The sequence below is a fragment of the Galeopterus variegatus genome, unplaced genomic scaffold, assembly GCF_000696425.1.
Source record: "Galeopterus variegatus unplaced genomic scaffold, G_variegatus-3.0.2 Scaffold1606, whole genome shotgun sequence".
NCBI classification, from domain to species: Eukaryota; Metazoa; Chordata; class Mammalia; order Dermoptera; family Cynocephalidae; genus Galeopterus; species Galeopterus variegatus.
The window spans coordinates 270742-296337 of record NW_007727717.1 but is presented as its reverse complement, the minus strand read 5'-3'; the positions used below and the strand labels follow the sequence as shown (position 1 = coordinate 296337).

Sequence of the window (25596 nt, the reverse complement as noted above, 5' to 3'; positions counted from 1 at the left end):
TGGGAAGAAGAATAAGGTAGGGTGGGGTGAAGTTTGTCTTACCCTGTTATGTATAGGAGAGCTGTAGTTTTATGCCCATACCCTTATATAATTCTTGTATTTATATTCTGTATTAAAGCATTGGAGAAGAAAAGGACCAATATATTATTATATGGTACCAAAATAAGTCAGTAGAAGCTAATTCAGTTTCCTATTTCTGTTTTTTCCCTGATCTTCCCCTACAGTGCAGTTGTTAATCTTTCTCTTAACAGCTGCTTACTCATTTTTCATTTTTATGAACATAAAGGAATGAAGAATTTGTAGTAGTTACCAAAATTTTAGGAGATTTTAGACTAATTAGTTAAAATACGTGATAACTCTTTTAGTCATAATTATTTAGTGGTCTCTATCAGACATTTTTATTATGTGAGTTTCTTGGGTGTTGCTGCTGTCTTTTGGCTGCTGAATCCACCCACTGTGGATTGTTTTCTCTTGTGTTTTAAACCTTTGATTGTGAGCTTATCTTCAACAGGGCTTCATCTGTAAAACTCCCGTGCAGCCTGAGTTAAGAATGTTCTTCCAGAATAGTTTTGGGTTTTCTTCTGTATGTGCACTCTATGGGGATCCCTGGCTTGGGACCCATTTCTATGTAATTTTTTGACATGTGGATTCCTAGACCACACTGAACATAAATTCAGTCCTACATGTTGTGCAGGCCTGTATTATGCATTCTCAAGGGATTTGTCTTCCTCATCAAGAGCCCAAGCATTGAACAAACCACTTTCCCTATTGGCTATTGTTTTCTTTTGCTGGTGGGCAGATGTTTCCCCCGCTCCAACCAAGAGTTTAGCCCTTTCAGTTTTGTGTGGATATCTTAGTTTCAATTTGTTACCTTGCAAGAGCTAAATTCTCATCTACTATCCTTCCCTTACAGACCAAATTCCTAGATTGCATCCCCTATCATCACCCACCATTGAGGCAAACAAAGGGTAGGCTACTCTTTTGCCAGTCCGGTTTTCAGTGGTTTCATTATTCCTAGAATCTGGGTATTTTTCTGTTGTATGAGCTCAGCTCACATTTTTTAAGTTTGTGTGATTTTCCCTGGCATTTCCAGTTGATCTAGCAGGAGAATTTCTATATGTAGTTTTCCATATTGCTGAAATTCAAGTCTGGAATTCTTCCCTCATCTATAAAGGTTTTTCTTCGCATGTTTTTAAATATCCTTGACATGATTTTTTTTAAAGGACATCACACTTCACAGTTGTTGTGGCCTTAAAATGGCATTTTTACCCTCTTTTGATTTGATAAAGTATTAACTAATTATGATATCATTAAAGTGTGCCACATCATAAATTCCACTCAGAGGCACAAAGGGAATAATAACTCTGAAGGTTGATAGAAGACTAGCCCTTTTAACTTGGCCTGAGAAAGTAGCCTTGAAGAATGCATGCCATGTGAATAAATAACCTGAAATTCAGTGTGGTCATTACCTTGTGATGTAGGGGAAAGGGGAATTGAGAAATGGATCATTGGGGGGCTTCAATTACATTTGTAATGTTTTACTTCCTAAGCTGAGTAGTATATACGCAGGGGCTCAAAGGCTCTACATTTTAAAAGATATCTGAAATATTTCTCAATAAAAAGGCTTTTAGAAGAATTATCACCATAATGCAAATGGTACCAAGTCTTTAATTTCATATAATAGAAGATACACAGGGCATTTGTCATTTGTTATGTGTATTTGTCAAGCGAAAAGACAATTTTTCCTCCTAAAGAGATAAAGGAGTAAGTTGTTTTTTCCAGCTACTGTTAAAATTTAATTATTTCCATATTAGACCTGTTTTTTTCTCATGCCTGTTGGAAATATCATCCAACTGACCACAAGCTCCAACCTATCCAGTGATTATGCTATTTCTAACTTGGGGAGTAATTCCAGCATTATCCAGAATAGCAATAGGTTGAATCTGAATCATCTTCTGTGCTAAAAAAGATCCTTTTGAGTGTTTTTACAATGAAATTCTCTGCTGATTTTCTTTGTTCATGTGAATTACAAGTGTTGCTGTTTAGTGATCTTCTTTATTCACGTCTTCTAACACTGAACTATGAAAGAGGAAGAAAGGATCGGCATTCCGAGGAACCCAGGCCCTTTTGAATGTCTACTTATGCCTGGTACCCTGCTTGGTTCCTTGCATAGACTGTTTCTCACCCTCACAATATTAAAAATAGTTAACATTGATTGTGTGCTTTCTTTGTGCCAGTTATATAATAAAATATCCTTTATGTTATGATTTTATTTGATCCTTGCAACATTCAGGTTAATTTGACTAAGCCATACAGCTATTAAATGACTAAACAGAATATTTATTTCTGAGTGACTCTGGAGTAATTCTTCTCTCTCTATCTCTGTGTGTGTGTGTGTGTGTGTGTGTGTATAAATGTTAGATTGTCTATCTATTTATCATACATCTATCTATTCTAGAAAAGTATTGGATACCACATAGCAATAATTTAATATTACTTGGGCATCAGAAAGATCCATGTAGCTGTTATGAAACATAGAATCTAGCTGATTCCTATTTACAAACAGATAAGACAAAACTACAAGGAATGGATGAGTAGTGAAAAGAAAACTGGGTCATCAGGATAGAGAAGTGGGTAGAGAGCAGAATACCTGTAAAAATCAGCTGCCTGAGGCCACTGATCAATAGGTAGTATAACCTATTGATGGTGGTGGTATGTGTGGATGAGTTAGGTATGTAGCCACTGCTTTTGTGTTTTCTGTCATACCAAAGAATAATACTGTCCTGGGATTGTCACCTTTGACCTGATCAAATAAAACCTTCCCTCCCTACATCACTACTGTTAGAGCAGAGGCGGTGGTACAGAATGGAGACACACACACACACACACACACACAAATATGGAAAGTTGGATGTCCAGGCTATCTTGTTTCCTATTTATTTACAGATAAGCTGGTTGCTTTTCAGCAAAAAAGAGAAAAAAATAGGATGAAGGGAGAAGTGGACAAATGAAGAGATAGAGAGGAGGGAAGATTGATTCAGTACAGAGAATATTCAATTATATTTCCCTCTGTGATTTCTTAATAAATAAGATGCTTGTACGACTATTCTGAGACTTCGAACTTTGCTTAGAAAAGAAGTCATTATGATTTCATTTAAACTGAGCCTTGTAAAGAACTATGGATTTCTTTCCCCCAATCTTTCTTAGAGAAATTCATGTATATCCAAATTTTGTCTTAAACAATCGTTTGTACTTCGTACTGAGGCTTGTGTTTAATTACTCTGGCCTTATTTAAGTAATTTTGGGCCTCAGGTATGTAGCCACATAGGGGCCCTTCACTGGATTAGCAATTATCATCAATGAGTTAGTATGATCTCAGTTAAAAAAATACTTTGTCTATCCAATTTACCATGTCATCTATCTGTGGTCTCATCTAAGTCCTACTATAACAACCTTAATAATAAAATTGGCTCATAAGACTCAGAGGCATGAGTGTAAGCAGATGTTTTCCTTTGCCTTCACAATTTCACAGGTGTCCAAAAACACTGTAAAGATGCAAGAAGGAGCCAACCTAAGGACAAGTGCCCCGGGGTGGCCAATAAATAGCTCTGCTCGCATGAATATTTTGCTGCTTTGTAGTTTAAAAATCAGCAATTAAATTTAAACTGGGTCTTGTGGAAAATTGTGAATCTCATTGTTCCAAGCTTTCTTAGAAAGATTCATATATATGCAGTGCTATCCCTGATGCCAGTTTTTGAGCTTTCTGTTGTCTTTTTCTGTGGGTAGCTGCTATCTTGCTACCTGCTCCATTTTACAGATAGATTTATGTTTCTGGTAAAAACTAGAAAATTTTATTAGAAATCTTTTAGCAGTCCTTTTGCATGTTTTTAATAAAAAATTATTTCAAAAGCGTATTATATTTTCTATACATATAACAGGAAAGTGAATTACTCAAATATTTTGCAAAGTATGAGGGCACTTCAAAAAGTTTGTGGAAAAATGGAATTAAAAGATGATATGAATCTTTTCATGAACGTTTTGAAGACCTGTGTACTTTAATGTTAGCAAAGTACACTTATGTCCATCGCTTCACTGATGCTTAAACTCAGGTGGATAAAGCAGGTGTCATCCCCATAGAACAGAACAGATGAAGCTGAAACCACAGGCGGTAAATGATGCAGGTCTTCTGACTCCTAAACTAGTGTTCTTTTCATATTTTGTCTTGTTCTTCAACCAAACCGCAATCAAAAGTTTCAATTTTAATATGAATTCTTGGGTTTTCATATCTGATATTGCCCTTTTGAAATTTAGGTAATCATTAGGACTGTAACTGTTAATTTGGGGGGACAACTAATAGTTGATAAATTCTCTCTGCCGTTATTAACTAACTTTGCTTCCTCTCCCTCTGTATATTCTAGGTCTCAGAAGGGAAGGATCAGATGTGAATGAAGTAGGCGAAACCCTGTTCACTAAAGAAACGCTTAACTTACTGCTGCAGATGGTAAGCATCTAATAAATGGCAGCTTCAAAGAACATTGCAACATGGTGTGGAAGTAGATTCTTAATCCAAGGTTATAAGATTTAATTAAACACCCTCTTCATTAATGGGAGCTTTGTGGGGCTGCATGCACTCCAAGTCACTTCTTCCTAGGACTTTGGTACTCTGCATAGGCTGTGTCTTCCCACAAGAACAGTGTTAGCCCCAAGTATGCAACTGTGATACCTAGAGGTTGTGAACCCTAACAGCATTGTGTTTATTTTTATGAGAATTAGGTTAGGATTAGCCTAAGCAGAGGCACCAAATAACTTAGGATCACAAGCAAAATGGGAAATAAAATGTGTTTTTTACAGAATTTTTACAGATGGATTTTGCAAAGAACAGTTAATTAACCATGGGCCCAACTGGGGACACATTTTTAATGATTTGCAGGTAGTACAGAGAAAAGCTAAATAAAAAAATTCCAACTGCTCTTCTAAAATGGGCTAAGAACTATAGCAGTGAATTAAAATAACCTGTGAATTTTTCTAACCAAGATAAAAATACCGGTTATGAAATATTTCTTTTACTCTTTGCCAATACTTTAATAGTCCATTAGGTATTTCTAGAAGGTGGGGTATTTGAAATAAAAATTTGGGCTCAAAAACCTGAGGGGCCAGAATTTTGAATAAACTGACTGAGGCTTGATAGAACTGGATGTGAAAGGAAGCTTTTTTAGTGGTGGATTTGCCTTCAAACTGAGCATGTGTTTCATTTGGATAAGTCCTTGAAAGTTCCAGGAATCACTGAAAAAAAGGACTTGAAGGGACTTAGAAATAACTAGTTTAATCCTCGACTGCAGCATAGGAACAGGCCACTTCATGGAGAAGGTATTTAATTGCTTCTGTATGACTTAGCTAAACTAGTCTATCTTTTCAGATCCACTCAATCCTTCTCCCCATTAGACCCTTGTCATAAGACTGGATTTCTTGTATATCACCTCTCTTTTGCCTGATCCAGAAATTTTTGGTTGAATGTGTTTTTCTTTATACCACTCATTATAGGAAAAGCCAGAATGAATATCTGGCCTTTACACTGTATTTTATTTTAGCTTCATATGCCAAAATTGAAGAAATTTAATCTTTCTGTTGCTTGCACTAGAAATGCAGGTAATTACATGTTTAGTATTTATATGATATATCCAACAGAGAAGCTGAATATAGTTTTATTTTTTCAGCTTTATTAAAGTTTAATCAACAAATAGAAATTGTATGTATTTATGGTGTACAATGTGATGTTTTGATATATGTGTACATTGTGAAATGATGAAATCAAGCTAATTGAGTTTTTTTGTGTGTGTGTGGGGGGGATAAGAATATTGAAGATCTACCCTGCTATTTTCAATTACAGTCATGTGTTGCTAAATGACAGGGATGTGTTCTGAGAAACGCATCCTTAGGTGATTTCATGATTGTGTGAACATCGTAGGATGTACTTACACAAACCCATATGGCATATCCTGCTACACCTAGTCTATACTTATATATATATGACTGGCAGTACAGTACGTTTATTTTCACCAGCTTCACCACAAACACATGAGTAATGCATTGCGCTACAACATTACCACAGCTATGATGTCACTAGGTGACAGGAATTTTTCAGCTCCATTATCATCTTAAGAGACCACCATCACATATGCAGTCCTAAATGTCATTATGTGGCACATGACTGTATTATTACATTATAATAATATTAATATTGTATTAATATTATATTCAATATTATTATTATTAACTATAGTCACCATGCTGTACAATAAATCTCCAGAACTTATTCTTCCCGTGTGACTAAATTTTTGTCCCCTTTCACCAACATGTCCTCATTCCTCACTCCACCCCCAGCTCCTGGGAATCACCATTCTATTCAGTGCTTCTACTGAGTTTGACGTTTTCCCATTCCACATGTGTGTGCGATTATGTGGCATTTGTCTTTTTGTGCCTAGTTTATTTCACTTAGCATAATGTCCTCCAGGCTCATCCATGTTGTCACAAATGACAGGATATAGGCTATCTTTCTTTTTTTAAGGCTGAATAGTGTTCTATTGTGTATATATATACCACATTTCCTTTATCAATTCATCCATCAGTAAACACATGGGCTGATTCTATATCTTGGCTATTGTGAGTAATGCTGTAATGAACATGGGAGTGCAGATATCTCTTCAACATACTGATTTTATTTCCTTTAAGTAAGATTTCTGGATCGTATGTTAGTTCTATTTTTAATTTTTTTAGGAACCTTCACGTTGTTTTCCATAATGGCTGCATGAGTGGAGAAAAAAACTCAATTTCTCTCATTATACTCTCACAATGTGCTTCTGACAGCTGATGTGTGGGGATTTCTCCCCATCTTTAAGCAAGCAGTCAATTCTGCAGGGGTCCTCTAGTTCAATTCAATCCTCATATTATCTACCTGAAGATAGTATCAGACCCCACAGGATGAGGACTCAGTCTGACAAGACTGAACCCCACTTCTGATGCTGATCACAAACCCGAGGTCATTTTGCTTATGCTACTGACCAGCTGGCTATAAATCAGGGTTCCCACACCCTCTCCTTGGGTTCAATTGTTTTGCTAGAGTGTTTCACAGAACTTAGGGAAACAATTAGGTTTACCAGTTCATTATAAAGGCTATTAAAAAGGATGAATACCAAGTGGAAGAGATGCATAGAACAAGGTATGGGGAAGGAGCATGGAGCTTCCATACCTGCTCAGTTGTGCCACCCTCTGGGCACCTCCACACATTCAGCTATATGGGAACTCTCTGAACACAGTCTTTTTTGGGTTTTTGTGGAAGCTTCATTACAGAGACATGATTGATTTAATTATTGGCCATTGGGGATCAGCTTAACCTTCAGCCCCTCCCTTCCTCCTGGGAGGTTGGGAGGTGAGTCTGAAAGTCCCAGACTTCTAACTCTGCCTTGGTTTTTCTGGTGCCCAGCCCCCATCTTTAAGCTGCCTAGCTACTGCCAGCCACCAGTCAATTCATTAGCATACACAAAGACACTTATCACTTTGAAGAGTCCAAGAGTTTTAGGAGTTGCATGCCAGATGATGAGGACAAGACCAAATATATATATCACAATATCACACTATACTAAATTATATTCCCACCAACAGTGTACAAAGGTTCTCTTTTCTTCACATCCTTGACAACACTTACTATCTTTTGTCTTTTTGATAATAGCCATCCTAACAGGTAGTGAGGTGATAGCTCATTGTGGTTTTAATTTGCATTTCCCTAATGATCAGTCATGTTAAGCATTTTTTTATATACCAGTTGGCCACTGTATGTCTTCTTTTGAGAAATGTCTATTCAGGCTCTTTGCCCATTTTCAAATCAGGTTACTTGTTTCGTGTTATTAATTCTTTACACTTTTGCTCCACCCTCATTTTATATTTTTGATGTCACAATTTATAAGTTTTTACAGTGTGTATCCTTTAACAAATTAATGTAGCTATAGTTATTTTCAGTAGTTTTGTCTTTTAACCTTTACACTAGAGATATAAGTAATTTACACACCACCATTACTGTATTAGGCTATACTTTTTTAACACCTTCTTTTATTTGTATGTATTTGTGTGGTACAGTGTGTTGTTTTAATACATGATTAGTTTAGGGTCGATAGCATTTCCAACCCCTGAACATTAATCTTTTCTTTGTGGTGATTATGGTCAAGATCCTCTTTTCTAGCTCTTTAGAAGCATACAATATAATATTATTAGCTTTATTTTCTTTTCTCAGGATTGCTTCAGCTATTTGGGGTCTTTTGTTGTTCCATATGGATGTTAGGATTGTTTTTTCTATTTCTGTGAAGAATGCCATTGGTATTTTGATGGGGATTGCATTGAATCTGTAGATTGCTTTGGGTAATGTAGTGGATTGAATTATGTCCCCCCTGAATTCACTGAAGCTTGAATTGTGTCCCCTTAGCTTTATGTATTAGAAACTTAGCCCCCACCATGACTGTTAAGAGGGTGGGAAATCCTATTATGGTAATTGAAAGGTAGAGGCCTAAAGAGGTGATTGGATTGTAGGACCATGCCATAGTGAATGGATTAAAAATGGTGGTCAGGGGTGTAGTTCTGAGGGCTTTGAAAGAAGAGAAGACTCTGTCTTTCTCTCTGTCTCTGCTCTCTCTGCTTCCACCATCTTGCAATGTGAGACCCCTGGGTCACTGTCGCCACCACCAGATGGACTTTGGACTTCCCAGCTTCAGAAACTGTAAGCAATAAATTTTGTTTTCTTTATAAATCACCTGGTTGCAGGTATTTTGCTATAAGCAACCTATAAATGGACTAATACAGGTAGTACGGACATTTTCACAACATTAATTTTCCAATCCATGAATATAGAATGTGTTAACACCTTTCGGTGTCCTCTTTAATTTCTCTCATCAGTGTTTTGTCATTCTCATTGAGGAGGTTTTCATTTCCTTGGTTAAATTAATTCCTAGAGATTTTTTTGTAGCTATTGTAAGTAAGCTTGCTTTTTTGATTCCTTTTTCTGCTAGTTTATTGTTGGTGTATAGGTACACTCCCGATTTTTGTATATTAATTTTTTATACTGAAACTTTACTGAATTCATTTATCAGGACTAGAAGTTTTTTGGTAAAGTCTTTGGGTTTTTCTATATATAGGATCATATCATCTATAAACAAGGACAGTTTCACTTTGTCTTTTCCAATCTGGATGCCCTTTATTTCTTTCTCTTGCTTGATTGCTCTGGTTAGTACTTCCAGTACAATGTTTAATAGAAGTGGTAAGAGTGGGCATCCTTGTCTTGTTCCTGTTCTTAAAGGAAAAACTTTCAGCTTTTCCCCATTCAGGATGACATTGGCAGTGGGTTTGCCATATGTGGCTATATGGCTTTTATTGTGTTGAGACACTTCCCTTCTATACCTAATTTGTTGAGAATCTTTATCATGAAGTGTTGTTGAATTTTGTCAAATGTTTTTTCTGCATTTGTTGAGATGATCATATAGTTTTTGTTCTTGATTTTGTTGATGTGGGGTATCACATTTATTGATTTGCATATGTTGAACCATCCTTGCATCCCTGGAATGAATCTCATTTGATCATGGTGTATAATCTTTTTGATGTGCTGTTGAATTGTTTGATAATATTTCATTGAGAATTTTTGCATCTATGTTTATCAAGGATATTGGCCTGTACTTTTCTTTTTTTGTTGTGTGTTTGTCTGATTTTGGTATCAGGATTATGTTGGCCTCATAGAATGAGTTTGGGAGAATGGCCTCTGTTTTAATTTTTTGGAATAATTTGAGAAGGATTGGTATTAATTCTTCTTTTGATTTGGTAGAATTCAGCAGTAAAGCCATCCAGTCCTAAGCTTTTCTTAATAAAGCCAGAGGCATTACACTACCTGACTTCAAATTATACTGCAAAGCTGTATTAACCAAAACAGAATGGTACTGACATGAAAACAGACACATGGAACAATGAAACAGAATAGAGAACCCAGAAACCAATCCATGTACTTACAGCCAAAAGATCTTTGACATAGGCAACAAGACCATACATTGGGGAAAAGACTACCTCTTCAAAATAAATAGTACTGGGGGGCCAGCCCCATGGCTCACTCAGGAGAGTGTGTTGCTGGGAGCACAGTGGCACTGGGAGTGCTGAGGCCACGGGTTTGGATCCTATATAAGGATGGCTGGTGCACTCACTGGCTGAGCATGGTACGGGTGACACCAAGCCAAGGGTTGTGATCCCCTTACCAGTCACAAAAAAAAAAAAAAATGGTGCTGGAAAAACTGGATATCCATATGTTGAAGAAAGAAATTAGACCCGTACCTCTTAGTATATACCAAAATCAACTCAAAATGGATTAAAGACTTAAATATAAGACCTGAAACTATAAAACTCCTAAAAGAAAACATAGGGAAAACACTTCAGGATGTAGGGACTGGGCAAAGACTTTATGAATAAGACCTCAAAAGCACAGGCAATGAAAGAAGAAATAAACAAATGGGATTATATTAAACTAAAAAGCTTCTGCACAGTAAGGGAAACAATCAACAGAGTAAAAAGGCAACCTACGGAATGGGAGAAAATATGTGCAAACTATGCTTCTGACAAGCAATTTATATCCAGACTATATAAGGAGCTCAACTTAATAGAAAAAAAAGTAACAATCCAATGAAAAAATGGGCCAAAGAGCTGAATGGACATTTTTCAAAAGAAGACATACAAATGGCCAACAGCTACATGAAAAATGCTCAACATCACTAATCATTAGCAAAATGAAAATCAAAAACTACATTGAAATATCATCTCACCCCGTTTAGACTAGCTGTTATCAAAAAGACAGAGGATAAATAAATGCTGGCAAGGATGGGGAGAAAGGGTAACCCTTATACACTGTTGATGGGACTGTTAATTATTACAGCCATTATGAAAAACGGTATGGAGGTTTCTCAAACAACTATAGATGGAACTAGCATAGGATCCAGTCATCCCACTTCTGGGTACATACCCAAAGGAATGGAGAACATCATGTTGAAGGGTTACCTGCATTCCTGTGTTTATTCAAGTTCTATACACAGTAGCCAAGATATGGAACCAATCTAAATGTCCATCAACAGATGACTGGATAAGGAAAATATGATATATATATACACAATGGAATACTACTCAACCATAAAAAAGAATGAAATTCTGACATTTGAAACAGCATGGATGAGCTTGGAGAAAATTATGTTAAGTGAAATAAGCCAGACACACAGAGAGAAATACCATATGTCCCTGCTTTTAAGTGGGAGCTAAAAATATGAAAGAAAGAAGGAAAGAAAGAAAGAAGGAAAGCCAGGAAAATGGGAGGGGGAGGAGGAATACCAATAAATGGGTTAATGGAAACAGTATAGCTGGTTAGGAAAAATAGGTTTTATTGCTGTATAGTCAAACTAGGCACCTATAATTAACAATAATTTACTGCATGTTATCAAATGACTAGAAGAGAGATCAAATGTCTTCAACACAAAGAAATGATTATGTTTTATAATGATGAATATGCTAGTTATCCTAACCTGATCATTGCACATTGTACACAGGTATTGAATCAACTGCATTTCAATAAAAAAAAAAAAAAAATCATTAGCTATAGTCAGCCTAGAGCACCAGAACTTATTCTTCCTATCTACATGTAACTTTGTACCTGTTAGTCCACCACTCCTACTTCCCTCTCCTCTGCCCTCTCTGGTAACCATTATTCTGTTCTCTACTTATATGAGAACCACTATTTTTTTTTTTTAGATTCCATGTATGAGTGAGATCATATGGTATTTGTCTTTCTGTGTCTGTCTTCCTTCCTAAATATGATGGCCTCTAGTTCCATTCATGTTGCTCCAAACTATAGGATTTCTTTTTTTTAATAGTTAAATATTATTCCATTGTGTATATATACCATGGTTTTTAATTCATTTATTCATTGAAGGGCATTTAGGTTGATTTAATCTCTTGGCCATTGTAAATAGAGCTGCAATAAACATGGGAGCACAGGTATCCCTTTGACATGATGATTTTCATTTTGGGGGGTATATACCCAGCAGTGGGACTGCTGGGTCCTAAGGTAGTTCTATTCTTAATTTCTTGAGATAGCTCTGTACTGTTTTCTATAAAGGCTGTACTAATTTAGTTTCCTCCAATAACGTATGAGAGTTCCCCTTTCTCTACATCCTCACCAACATTTGTTTTTTTTGTCTTTTTGATAATAGCCATTCTAACTAAAGTGAGATGATATCTAATAGTGGTTTTAATTTGCATTTCATGATAATCAGTGAAATTGAGCATTTTTTCATGTGCTATTGACCATTTGTATGTCTTATTCTGAAAAATATCTCTTCAGGTCCTTTGCCCATTTTTAAATTGGGTTATTTATTTATTTATCTATCTATTTATTTATGCATGCTGTTGAGTTGTTTGAGTTCCTTATTTATTCTGGATAAGTACCTTGTCAAATGTGTACTTTGCAAACACTCTCCCATTCTATAGGTTGTATCTTCACTTTGTTGATTGTGTCCTTTGCTGTGTAGGTGTTTTTTTGTTTCTTGTAATCCGATTTGTCTGTTTTTGCTTTAGTAGCCTGTGCTTTTGTAGTCTTGCTCAGAAACGTGCTGCCCAGTACAATTATATGTAGCATTTTCTTTGTTTTCTTCTAGTAGTTTCATAGTTTCAGATCTTAAAGTTTGGTCTTTAATCCAGTTTGAGTTGATTTTTGTATATGGTGAGACATAGGGATCTAGTTTTGATCTTCTGCATGTGGCTATCCAGTTTTCCCAGCACCATTTGTTGAAGGGACTGTTCTTTCCCTGATGTATATTCTTGGCACTTTTGTCAAAAATCAGTTGGCTGTAAATATATGGGTTTATTTCTGGTTCCTCTATTCAGGACCATTGGTCAATTTGTCTGTTTTTATGCCAGTATCATGCTGTTTCAGTTATTCTAGCTTTATAGTATATTTTGAAGTCAAGTAGTGTGATGCCTCCAGCTTTGGTCTTTTTGTTCAAGATTGCTTTGGCTATGTGGGTTATTTTATGCTTCCATACAAATTTTAAGATTGTTTTTTCTATTTTTGTGAAGAATGTCCTTGGTGTTTTGATAGGGATTGTATTGAATCTGTAGATTGGTTTGGGTAATACAGACATTTTGATGATATTAATTCTTCCAACCCATGAACATGGGACTCGTTTCCATTTATTTGTGTCTTCTACATTTTTTTTTCACCATTGTTTTATACTTTTCATTGTAGAGGTCTTTCACCTCCTTGGTTAAAGTTATTCTAAAGTATTTCACTTTTTTGGTAGCTATTGTGAATATTTCTTGATTTCTTCTTCCTGTATTTCAGAATTGGTGCATAGGAATGCTATTGATTTTTGTATGTTGATTTTGTGTCCTGTCACTTTATCGAATACGTTTATTAGTTCCTATAATTTTTTGGTAGAATCTTTATGGTTTTCTATATATACATATATGATTTTGTCATCAGCAAATAGAGGTAGTTTGACTTGCTTCTTCCAATTTGGATGCCCTTTCTTGTTTTCTCTTGCCTTATTCTCTGGCTAGAACTTCCAGTACTATGTCGAATAAGAGTGTGAAAAGTGGGTATCCTTGTCTTGTTTCATATGTTAGAGGAAAAGCCTTTAACATTTGTCCATTCAGTATGATATTAGCTGTGGGTTAGCCATATATAGCATTTATTGTGTTGAGATACATTTCTTGTATATCTAATTTGTTAAGTGTTTTTATCATAAAGAAATGCTGGATTTATTCAAATGCTTTTTGTGCATCTCTTAAAATTATCATATGTATTTTTTTCATTCTGTTGATGTGCTGTATCACATTTATTGATCTGTGTATGTTAACCATTCTTGGATCCCTGGAATGAATCCTACTTGATTATGGTGCACAATCTTTTTAATGTGTTGATGGGTTCAGTTCTGGAGTATTTTATTGAGAATTTTTACATCTATGTACATTAGGAATATTGGTGTATAGTTTCTTTTTTTTGATGTGTCATTTTCCAGTTTTGGTATGGGAATAACGCTGTAGAATGAGCTAAGAAATATTTCCTCATTGTCAGTTTTTTGAAAGTTTGAGAAGAATCGGTAGTAGTTCTTTAAATGTTTGGTAGAATTCAGCAGTGGAGCCATCTGGTCCTGGGGTTTTCTTTTCAGAGAGACTTCTTATTATCATTTCAATCTCATTATTCATTGTCAGTCTGTTTAGGTTTTCTAATTCTTCATGATTTAACCTTGGTAAGTTGTATATGTGCAGGAATTTGTCCATTTTAGGTTTTCCTGTTTGTTAAAATATCATTTATAATAGTCTCTTATGACCTTTTGTATTTCTGTGGTATCAGTTGTAATGTCTCCCTTTACATTTCTGCTTTTATTTGTCGTCTCTCCTCTCTTTTGCTCTTTTTAGTCTAGGTAAAGGTTTATCAATTTTGTTTATCTCCTTGAAAAACCAACTTGTCATTTTATTGATCTTTTGTACTGTTTTTTAAAATCTCTGATTCATTTATTTCTGCTCTAATTTTGTTATTTCTCTCCTGCTAATTTTGGTTTGTTCTTGTTTTTCTAGGTCATTGAGGTGCAATGTTAGGTTGTTTATTTGAAGTCTTTCTACTTTTTTGTTGGAGATATTTAGCTATACACTTCCCTCTTACAGTCACTTTTGCTGTAGTGACTTTGTAGTATTTTGTACTTTTGTAGTATTTTGTACTTTTATTTTCATTAGAATCCAGGAATTTGTTTTTCCTTTTTGATATTTTCTTTGACCCATTCATTATTTAGGATCATGTTTAATTTCCATGTATTTGTTCAGTTATGAATGTTCCTTCTGTTATTGATTTCTAATTTTATTTCATTGTGGTTGGATAAGATTTTTGATACAATTTCAATATTTAAAAATTTGTTAAGACTAGTTTTGTGACTTAACATATGGCCTATTCTACAAAATGTTTTATGTGCTGCTGAGAAGAATGTGTATTCAGCAGCTGTTCGATGGAATGTTCTATAAATGTCTGTTAGGTCCACTTGGTCTAGAGTGGGAAGTAACTGATGTTTCTTGGTTAATATTGCCTGATGATCTGTCCTCTGCAGAAAGTGGAGTATTAAAGTTCCAAACTATTACTGTGTTGATGTCTTTCTTTCCCATTAGATCTAAGAGTATTTGCTTTATATATCTGGGTGGTCTGGAGTTGGGTGTGCATATATTTAGATTTGCTATGTCCTCTTGTTGAACTGATACCTTTATCATTATATAATGACCTTCCTTATCTTTTTTTATACTTTCCCTGATTTGTAGTCTATTTTATCTGGTGTAAGTATCACTACTCCTCTCTTTTTTAGTTTTCTTTTGCATAAAATATCTTTTTTTCATCCCTCCACTTTCAGTAGATGTGTGTTCTTATAGGTGAAGTGAGTTTCTTTTGGATAGCATATTATTGGTTTTTTTTTTTAAAAAAATTATATCTTTCTTTTTTTTTTTTTTCCTTTTTGTCTTTTTAACTGACCGGTAACGGGATCGCAACCCTCGGTGTTGCGCCCGTACCGGGGACCAGCAATGGGATCGCAACCCTCAGTGTTGCGCCCGCACTGCACTCAGCCAGTGAGTGGGAACCGGTCTCCACAGGGGATCCGAACCCTCGGCGGGAGCGCCGCCGCGCTCCCAAGCGGCGCACTCTCCAGTGTGCCACCGGGCCGGCCCTATATCTTTCTTTTATTTTTATTATTTTGTGACTGACCAGTACAGAGATTGAAACCAGTGATCTTGGTGCTATCAGCATCACTCTAAACAAGTGAGCTAAACATCCAGCCTTGGTTCTTGTTTAATAATCCATTCAGCCACTCTGTGTCTTTTAATTGGGGAATTTAATCCATTTACATTTAGAATTATTATTGATATATAGGAACTTATTACTGCCATTTTGTTACTATTTTTCTGGTTGTTTTATGGATCCTTGTATATTTTTTCTGGTCTTCCTGCATTCCATTGTGATTAAGTGATTTTATCTAATAGCATGTTTTTATTTCTCACTATTTACTTTTAGTATGTCTATTATAGGTTTTTATGTTATGGTTACCATGAGGCTTACCAAAAATATGTTATAGTTTTATTGCTAAGAAAAAAGAAGAAAACAAAGCCAACTCTGTACTTTGTCATTATTCCTCCCAACTTTTTGACTTTTTCAATTTACATCTTTTAATATTGCCTATCTCTTCTATGGTTCTTGTATTTATTATAATCTTATTAGGTTTCCCTTTAGTCTTCATACTAAGTATATAAGTGGTTTATTTACCACAGTTACAACACTGGAGTATTCTGAGTTTGTGTGTGTTCTTACTTTACCAGTGAATTTTGTACCTTCAAATTTATTTTGTTGTTACTGCACTTTAGCATCATTTTCTTTCAACCTGAAAAACTTCCTTCAGTATTTCTTTTTTTTATTTTTATTTTAGTTTTTTAAAAGATGACCGGTAAGGGGATCTTAACCCTTGACTTGGTGTTGTCAGCACCATGCTCACCCAGTGAGCAACCGGCCATCCCTATATGGGATCCAAACCCGTGGCCTTGGTGTTATCAGCATCACACTCTCCTGAGTGAGCCATGGGCCGGCCCTCCTTCAGTATTTCTTGTAAGGCATATCTAGTGTTGATGAATTCCCTTAGTTTTTATTTGTCAGCCTTTTAGTCACTTTCAGGTCCTCTGAGGACTCCACAAAAGCAACTGGGCTGTGTCGAAAATCTGGTCCAGAACTGATTCTTTCCTGAAAACTGTGCCCCCTATAATTGTATCATACCGACTGGTCTCCACTGTGTTGTTCCCATGCCGGATGGGTGGCAGCTCAGATGCCGATGCTGCACTCTAATGCACCCTTGGTGGGTCAGCACTCCCACTTGTGGCACTCCAAACATTTCCCATGGGGCAGGTCCTGCATGAGTCCCCCAAGAAGACTCACAGACCTCTGGGCAAATCAGACACCCACCTTCTAATCTCTCCTCGCACCTTTGGGACAGCACATCCATTGGCCTTCTCAGTGTGCAATTCTTGGCTGGTCATGAAGATGGGGGATGGGGCTCTACAGAGTGATTCTGCCCTCCTGTCTTCTGTGCCTCCTCCTTCCTATATAGGTGCAAGGGGTCTCATGAGTAATTACACTGGTCTTGGAATTGGTTTAGGGCACTCCAGAGTAATGTTTTTGTTTGTTTCTGCCAGTGGTCACAACAACCTTCTCCCTTGCAGGCTCCAAGTAGCTCATGCAAAAAGTGCTGTCTGCAAGTAGTTGCTCCACGCACTGTGCCACACTGGCCTGGGGAGCAGCTGGGTGTGGGACTGTTCAGAGTGATCCCTTCTCCCCCTTGCCATGGCCTTCCATGCCTTTGTGAACTCAGTGGGTCTCTCCTCTTTTCTTGAGTTCCAGTGGTTTCAGCATGGTGGTTTTGTGTTTTAATAGTTGTAAGTTTTTCTCTTGTGAGTGGGAGTTATGCCAGGGATCATCTAGTCCTCTGACTTGGTGATGTCACTCCAGTGGTAGAGTATTATGAATTTGAATATGTACTTACTTTTACCAGTGAGTTTTATACATTCATATGTTTATGTTACTAACTATTCTTTCATTTTAGCTTCAAGAACTCTCTTTAGCATTTCTGTAAGGTGGATCTAGTGTGATGAACTCCCTTAGCTTTTTGTTGGTGGGGTGAAGTCTTTATCTCTCCTTCATTTCTGAAAAATAGTTTTGCAGGGTAAACATTCTTGGTTAACTTTTCTTTTTTTACTTCAGCTCTTTGAATATATCAACCCACTCTCTCCTGACCTGCAAAGTTTCTGCTGAGAAATCTACTGATAGTTTTATTGTGGTTCCCTCATATATGAGAATCTTCTTTGATTTTTTTTGTCTTGCTGCTTTCAAGATTCTTTGTCTTTGATTTTTGACAGTTTATAACACAGGGATGCTGACATGGTGTTTATAACTACATTGATAGGTTAAAAAAGGAAACACATTGAAATGTGGCATTATTTCATTAAAAAACAATTTTATTCTAAATTACAAATTTTATTCTGTTTTTCTTTATCACTGCTTCTTTAAATAGCAGCCATTCTTGGTTTTATTCTTCAAATCACCCTACAGGAGTAAAGCTGAAATAGGTACCTTTAGCTTTTTTGTATCGCAGATATTATTGGGGGAGGGGGGAGGAATAAGAAATAAAATAGTCTTGTGGCAAAAATTGGAAATTTGGCTTAATTAAGGGTTCTTCCAACTGCTAGTTACCTAAAGGAAAAATGAGATAGAATTATGAAATGCTAGCTCTAAAAACCATTTAATTTAATCTCTTTATTTAATGGAAAAATAAACTGAGGCCCTATTGACCAGTACCTAGTAGATTACACAGATGTGATGAGGAAGTTTGTGGGGATTTCTCTCAACTCATAGTGATTCTGTTGAACCCTGTGTATTTGGTTGGATTTGGCTTGGGAACTGGTGAAAGAAGGGAAGCTAAAACAAAACAAAACAAAACAAAACAAAAACAAAAAACCCCCATGACGGGTTTATGGTCAGTTTGTTAAATTAAATCCTTCACTTGACACTGTATTGCTTTCTTTGCTGAGTGTGGATTGACAGGTATTGATGACATGTCTGAGGTTCTAATTCGAAATGCCTGGTGACAAATTTTAACTTTGACAAGTTGAGGTTCTCAACAAGCCACAGGGTGAGTCTATGGACTCCAGCCTGCAGAAGCCATTATACTACCTAGCAAGGCTCTGTGCTTTTAAAGTGATAAACTTGATCTCTTCACCCCCAAGGAGTAGATTAAGTGCTTCAGTAAATAAGCCATTAAGATACTTCATTGTACTAAACCATTAATACACACTTGAAATATACTGTAAGCTGAGGGCTTTTAGCCACCCAAGAAGATATGAATGGCCTAGAGAAATACCTAATGCTATTCCTACTTTGGCATTTCATTACTAAATACAATTTAAAAATTTCTTTGGAAGTCATTTTTCTATTGGTTTGAATAAAATCAGAATGGAGAAAACAGCAAATTCCTCTCCAATTTACTCTAAATGATTCCTCTGCGACCATGCCTACTTTATTGTGGTTCTGATTACATTAATTCCTAGACCTTGGGCCTGAGTCACACTATATGTGTAAGTATCCTTTCACCAGTAGATAAGCCCCTTTGAGATTTAACTTATTTATTGAAGAAGCTAAATTGGAAATGTCTTAAAGATATTAGCTTTGGATGCACTCTTTAGGTTTGCTGTGTAGTATTTTATTTCTTACCTCTCTGGACATGATAACAGAATAATGTGGTAATAAAATTTTAATGCCACATTGTACCCAAGAGATCATTTAAGTCAACCCTTCATTTTAGAGATGAAGAAATTATAGGTCAAAGATGTGAAGAGATAGCCATTTGTGTTGTCTTTGTTATCTTAACGGGATTTGGTACCTGTAGCTTTTTTTTTTCTTAAAAACGTAAACATGTTTATCCTTTTCAATGCTTAGTAATGATTTGGTTTAAATCACCTTCTAGTGATTAATATGATGTTTTGGGTAAGGTAATTTAGGTAGAGATGACTTGGCCTACATCAAAGATTGTAGTAAGTTGAGGCAAACCTGCTGTTGAATTTTGGTGTACTAGTACTGAGAAGTCCTTTTTTTTTTAAAAAAAAGTTTCACTTATTTCTTTTGATATTGAAAAAAAAAATGAAAGAAAAAGAAATTAAAAATCTGCTTTATTCACATTGACCTTTTATATTTCATCTGGCTCAAGAAAGACTTCTGAGAAGTCAAATACATCCTGCAAATTTTGCAAAACAACCCTTCAAATGGTTTACCTGGAATGCCACATTGACTTACTAAGTTCAGATCATTTTGTAACTCATTTATCTTTTCAGGCAGGAGGGAGTGATTATGATTAGATTCAGTGAAAGACTTTAGGTTGAATTGGCAGAACCAGCAATGAATACAAATGTAGGAAACATGTTGTCCATGGAAGACTTCTTTAAGAGGAACCATATGTCCAGTGGTATGAGAAGTTGTCTCCTTCAGCTCTAGAGTCAGATAATAATCTCTTTGTATTCTGTATGTTCAAGTCTTTTACCTTAATGGAATCTAGTAACTCTTTCATGATCACCTAAAGCTTAAAAACAAAACAAAGCAAAACAAAATTAAGTCCACTGCTTATAAGAAATCCCTTTTTCCTAATTAGTCTTAAATATATATCTTACAAGAAGAATGAGCAGGTTTTAGGTGCAACCTACTAATGACCATTATTACTCTCTTTATTCAGGGAGAAAATAGTTAAGAATAACAAAATGAGGGGATTGTGGATAATTTTTTACAATAAGCATGTATTACTTTATTTTTTCAATTAAAAAATATAAGGAGTAAAAACAAAATAATATAACTTTTTATAGTGATTTTATTTTCTGATCAGATCACTTGTTAGTGCTCCTGTAAAACATGTGTCATATTATCACCACTGAGTTTCATTTCTATTCAAGTTCAAGTTAATAAAAATTCAGGAATCTTAGACACCAGGAATACAACAGTGACTGATGGGCATGTTCTAATGCTGTGAAAATGTAATATTCATTTTTTGCTGTCTTCTTCACTATATCTTAAGTTCCTCCAGGACAGAGACCATGTCTTATTCATCTCTGTATCTCCAATTCATAGAATATTGGGATACTCAGTGAATATCTTTTGAATGAAGCTATGAATGAGGTTCTATAATTCTGGTGTACATTCTGCGTTTCTCATGGGTAGGATAAAATTCCAATTCTAATGTAGTGACCGAATTTGACATCATAGCTCACTCATATATAACTCGATACAGCTATCTGATAAATGGGGAAAACGCTTCAAGGGATAATAAATGGTAGAGTATGTGCCCTTCTCAATACTGATGACATGGTTTTATTAACACAAACCAGGATTTTCCATTCAAAGCTGCTGAACCTGTTGGCTACTTACTGTCAGAACAGTTTAACATCAACCATGCTACAGCAAGAACCATTGTATTTGACAGACATTCTCCAGTATTGAAATGAACAATGCTAAGTAACCCCATACAACAGGTCAACTCATTCAGCTATTTAAATGTATATTTTGCTTCTAACTTACTCCAATGAGTCCATCGGGATACAATTATACTTTAAAAAAAAAAAATTCAGATCTTCACCAAAGCCAGACTGAACTGCTTTTATGGTCAAGGAAGCCAATTGGTAGTTTTTAGAGTGCCTGGTCTCTAGGGATCGTCCCTCCTCCTTTAGAAGGGGTCCTAATCCCTCCCCCAGCCTGCTTGTTCAGGATTACATGAGTCTTTAGATTCCGAATAAAGCTGTCAGCTGCCATGAACAGGGAAATAGATAAGAGAAACATTCCTGAGAAAAGGGAGTGTCCTGGGATAGGAGAAGTGGAGTGGAGCTCCTGGAGGGAGCTGAGGGGATGAAACAGAAAGAATAGACACACCCGCAAAACAAGTTCAGACAAGTGAACAAAGACGCTTCAGTGCCTGAGCTGAGATAAGATAACAAGGCGAGACCACCACAGTGGTGCCTGAGAAGGATGGCCAAGGCATGAGGTCACGGTGTGTGTCAGGCCGGGGTGACTTAGAGGGAAGAAGGGCCCAGCTACCTAGCCTGCTTTCTGCCCCTGTCCCTAGGGCTTAATTTGCAGGCATAGAACTTTGCTTCTATCAGTTGGGCAAGTAAAATAAAAGAGCACAGAACCACCGAGAGTGCTTCTAAAGCTGTGGCAACACAGAGTCCATCAGGAAAGTGTGATCCTGAAGAAACTGTTGTGACTCTGAAGCCTGGTAACACCAGCCTTCAAAACTTTTCAGGCCTCAATGTATCTTCCCATTTCTTGTCACAGAACCTGAGAGTGTCAACTCAATACTCACCTGAGTATTAGATCAGAGTCAGTATTACTTTTTAGGAAAATAATTTGGCCTTGTTTATTAATAAAACCCCTGTGTCCTGGTTCTGCATAGGGGTAGAGAATGTCAGGTCCCTAGGAATTTTAAAAACATTAGGTCAGCTCTGCCACAGGTAGATTCCTAATATGAAAAAAAGGTGGCTCCTTTTTAATGAGCAATGTGGAATTGGCATCTCAGATGCCAGTAGAGAGCTCAGTTGTGAAATTACTACAATTTGCTTGCTAAAGTATGGCTAAAACATGCATGGTTAAAGAGCCCTGTTAGGCCAAGGGTCAAGTAAACTCTGTAGTAAAAATTATGTTGCAACAGAAAACTGCGTCATCCACAGCACACACTTCCAGACTATCAGATGCTAGCCCTGTGCATTAGTTTTGAGCTATTTTGCAACTCTTTTTAAAGTGTAGGCAACTGATATGCACAATATGTCTGTCTAGTAGTGATGTTAATTTAAGTCCTCCCTGTGTGGAAAAACTAGCTTCGTCCCTATTTAAAATTTATCTCAACATTCTTTTACCTCTTATAAATTTGTATAATTTCGACTTTTCCTTTGAACTGGTTATAACATCTGCTTGGTTTCCTCATATCATATGAACAAAAAAAAAAAAAAGAAAATCTCTAACATGTTTATTTTTATACCTGTATGGGGTCCATGAGTTTATCTTTTCCTAAAAATTTATCTTTTAACAACTCTTTTACTAGGCTCTCAACGTATTATTTCTCTACCAGGGGGTAACAAAAGAAACTAATATTTATATAAAGTATTTTACAAAATGTTGTTCAAGTGACCCAAGGAATGCCTGAGGCAAATTTTTCAGGGAAAAAATCATTCCATTCTAGCTTAAGCTCTACCACTAGCCTGACACCTTTGTTGTCTACCTTGAGGTTCTGGTGCCTCTGTTCTTTCCTTATCTTCCAGATTCTTGTGAGCTGCTCTCTTTCTGGAGAAGTAGCTTCAGGGCTTCTGAGCATCTATAAGATAAAGCTCGCTAGTTCTTGTATCCTCTGGAGCATTGAAAACTGCCCTAAGTTCTTTCTGAAGAAAATAGACTATATTAATCCATCAAATAATTGCTTTTTTTTTTTTTTTTTTTTTTTTTTTTTTTTTTTTTTTTTTTTTTTTTTTTTTTTTTGCATTTTCCTACTATTTTCTTACTATTAAATAGTCAAAAGAGTTCAAGGTACCCCTGATGAAGTTCAACATGCCTCATTGTATCTAAAAATGACTTTTTCAGGATGCAAGGAACAGTTAAGAACCATAAAGAAAACTTACCTTGTAAGTTTTGCTAAAGTGTGGAGTATTTTGGATGTTGTGTTGTAACTTAATGTTTGCAGTTCAATAAATGGCTTATTGGGCCTACTGTGAGCTAAACCCATGCAAGATGCTCAGATGCAAAGAGCAAGTAAAACAAAATTCCTGTGTTCAAGGAATTCACAGGAGAAAAACTCATATAGACAACTAACTATTAAATACTGTGAGATCACTACTGCTGTTAGCTGTATAAACACTATGGGAGAAAACAGAATGGGTCTAAAAAGTGAATATAATTGCTTGTATAGAAATTTAGCTAGAATTTTAATTGAAGATACTTGAGACTTGTCTGATCACTTTAGGTGAGCAAACCTGAACTCAAAGATATTTTTATGATCCCAAGTCATCCATAATGTAAACATAGATGTATATTAAAGTGTGTGACTGTGCCACGATTGAAGAGCAGATGCATCTCACCTCTTAAACTACAGCTGCTATTGTGTCAGTACAGCTATTAACCTGCAAAATGTGTTGCTGTATTTGTAGTCTACTTGCGAATGTAAAGATGTCATTTGCAAAAGGCTTTTGGCAGGCTAATGTCTAGAGCCTGGGGAAGGCATTTCTCAGGTTTTGTGGGTTGTCCGTTCTCGGAGTGTAGTTGCCGGGAGTCTCCTTAGGCTGATGTACAGACATCTGGTAGCTAAGAGATGTTGGGATGGTAGCAGTAGTGGTACCTTTGCAGGGCCTGTCTCCTGGACTGGAAGGGATTAAGTAGAGTAAGGACTACAGCATTTTTGGCTGGGGTTCAGGGCTGGGCTCCTATCCCAGCAGGGAGCTAGGGTGAAAACCAGAAGCTGGGCAGAAGGCCAGTCAAGTTGAATGGTAGCTCAATTCCCAGGGGTCTCAATTCAACTCGAGGAAGACTGAATAAACTACTTCCAGTTTCTGCTTACTCATGAGAAGGAAGCTTCTAACATGTTGGCAGAATGAACTACTCCCAACTCAGAGCTGAGGTGGGGAGTGACGAAGACAGTTACTATCTTTCATAGATTTAGGGTTTCTTATAAAAATATACCTATTAATAGTCAAATATGTAGAAAAGGATAAGGAAAAAAAATTAGAATTAATCATAAATTCAAAAACTTTAAGGCTTTTTTTCTCTATATATCTTTAAATTAAGATAATATTGTATATATTATTTATTAAACCCTTTTTAATCAATGTTTTGTGTACATTTAAAAAATTACTAACTGTATGTTTTTATTAAAAATAATTCCATATATATTTTATATATGACAGTTACCTAAGTTGATGTTCCCTTCATTTGTGTAATTAATTTTAACCATAATTATGGATAGAATTTAAAAGTTGAAAAGGACCTGATAGGTCATCCACTGTCAAACTGTAATTTTACAAATGTAGAAACTAAGGTCCAATTTGATTTAGTGATGTGCATGTGATCATATAGTAGGTTTAAACAAAGCCACAGCTAAAATCAATCTAGGGTACTTTCTCCTGCACAGGGATACCCTGAATTATTTATTTCATATTTCTATGTCTTATCTGCCTTGCCAGACTATGCATTCCTTGAAGATATAGTGTTATGTAGTGCCTTGCTACTTCAAGTGTGTCCTCAGACCAGCAGCAATGGCATCACTTGAGAGCTGGATAGAAATGCAGAATCTCAGGATCCAACCAAGACTTACTGAACCAGAATCTACGTTTAACAAGATGCCTAGGTGATTAATTAATATTCACACTAAAGTTTGAGTAGCACTAAGGGAGTAACCATTAAATATTTCTTGTATGTTAAGTATTTTGTTTGCAGCAAAAGAGACTGACCCTAAGTACCTTAAGCCAAAAACGGGAGTGATGGCATTTTTGGAAAGAGACTGATATATCATGGAGAATTGAATACCACAGCCCCAGGATTAAGCTTCAGGGGTCTTAGAAACAGGACTTGGTTGACTTTTTCTATGGGGTTCTACCATTAATGTGACTCCCAGTTGCAATGTCTTTTCATTCTAAGTTTTAAATGCCTTGAGAGAGAGAGCGAGAGCTTTGCTTGGGTCAGGCTTACATCGTCTTGATCAATCAGCTATGACCAAATTGTAGGGTCATGTAGCAAATGTGGCCACTGTGGTCCCACCCCTGTGGTCATAAGCTGATCCCAGAGATGGAAGGGCATCATGAGGCAGGTACCACCCTAACGTTGCCTGCTGTAATTTTAAAACTAAAGTTGTCACATTTTCTGCTAACAATTGGGCATAAAAGTTTAAGGATAGTCTTTTCCCCTGAGTAGCTCTGTTCCTGTGATTTTCTTTTTTTGTT

General features: G+C 36.3%; 1 protein-coding gene across 1 annotated transcript in view; it reads left to right on the top strand.

Moving 5' to 3' along the window:
• LOC103594690 (anaphase-promoting complex subunit 10-like) overlaps positions 1 to 25596 on the top strand; it is a gene marked incomplete at its 5' end in the record, with an annotated part of 243592 nt that overhangs the window by 79957 nt on the left and 138039 nt on the right. Inside the window, one exon of the mRNA XM_008577933.1 lies at positions 4419 to 4501. Within this exon, the coding sequence (XP_008576155.1) occupies positions 4419 to 4501 (83 nt within the window). The remainder of the gene's footprint in view (positions 1 to 4418; positions 4502 to 25596) is intronic.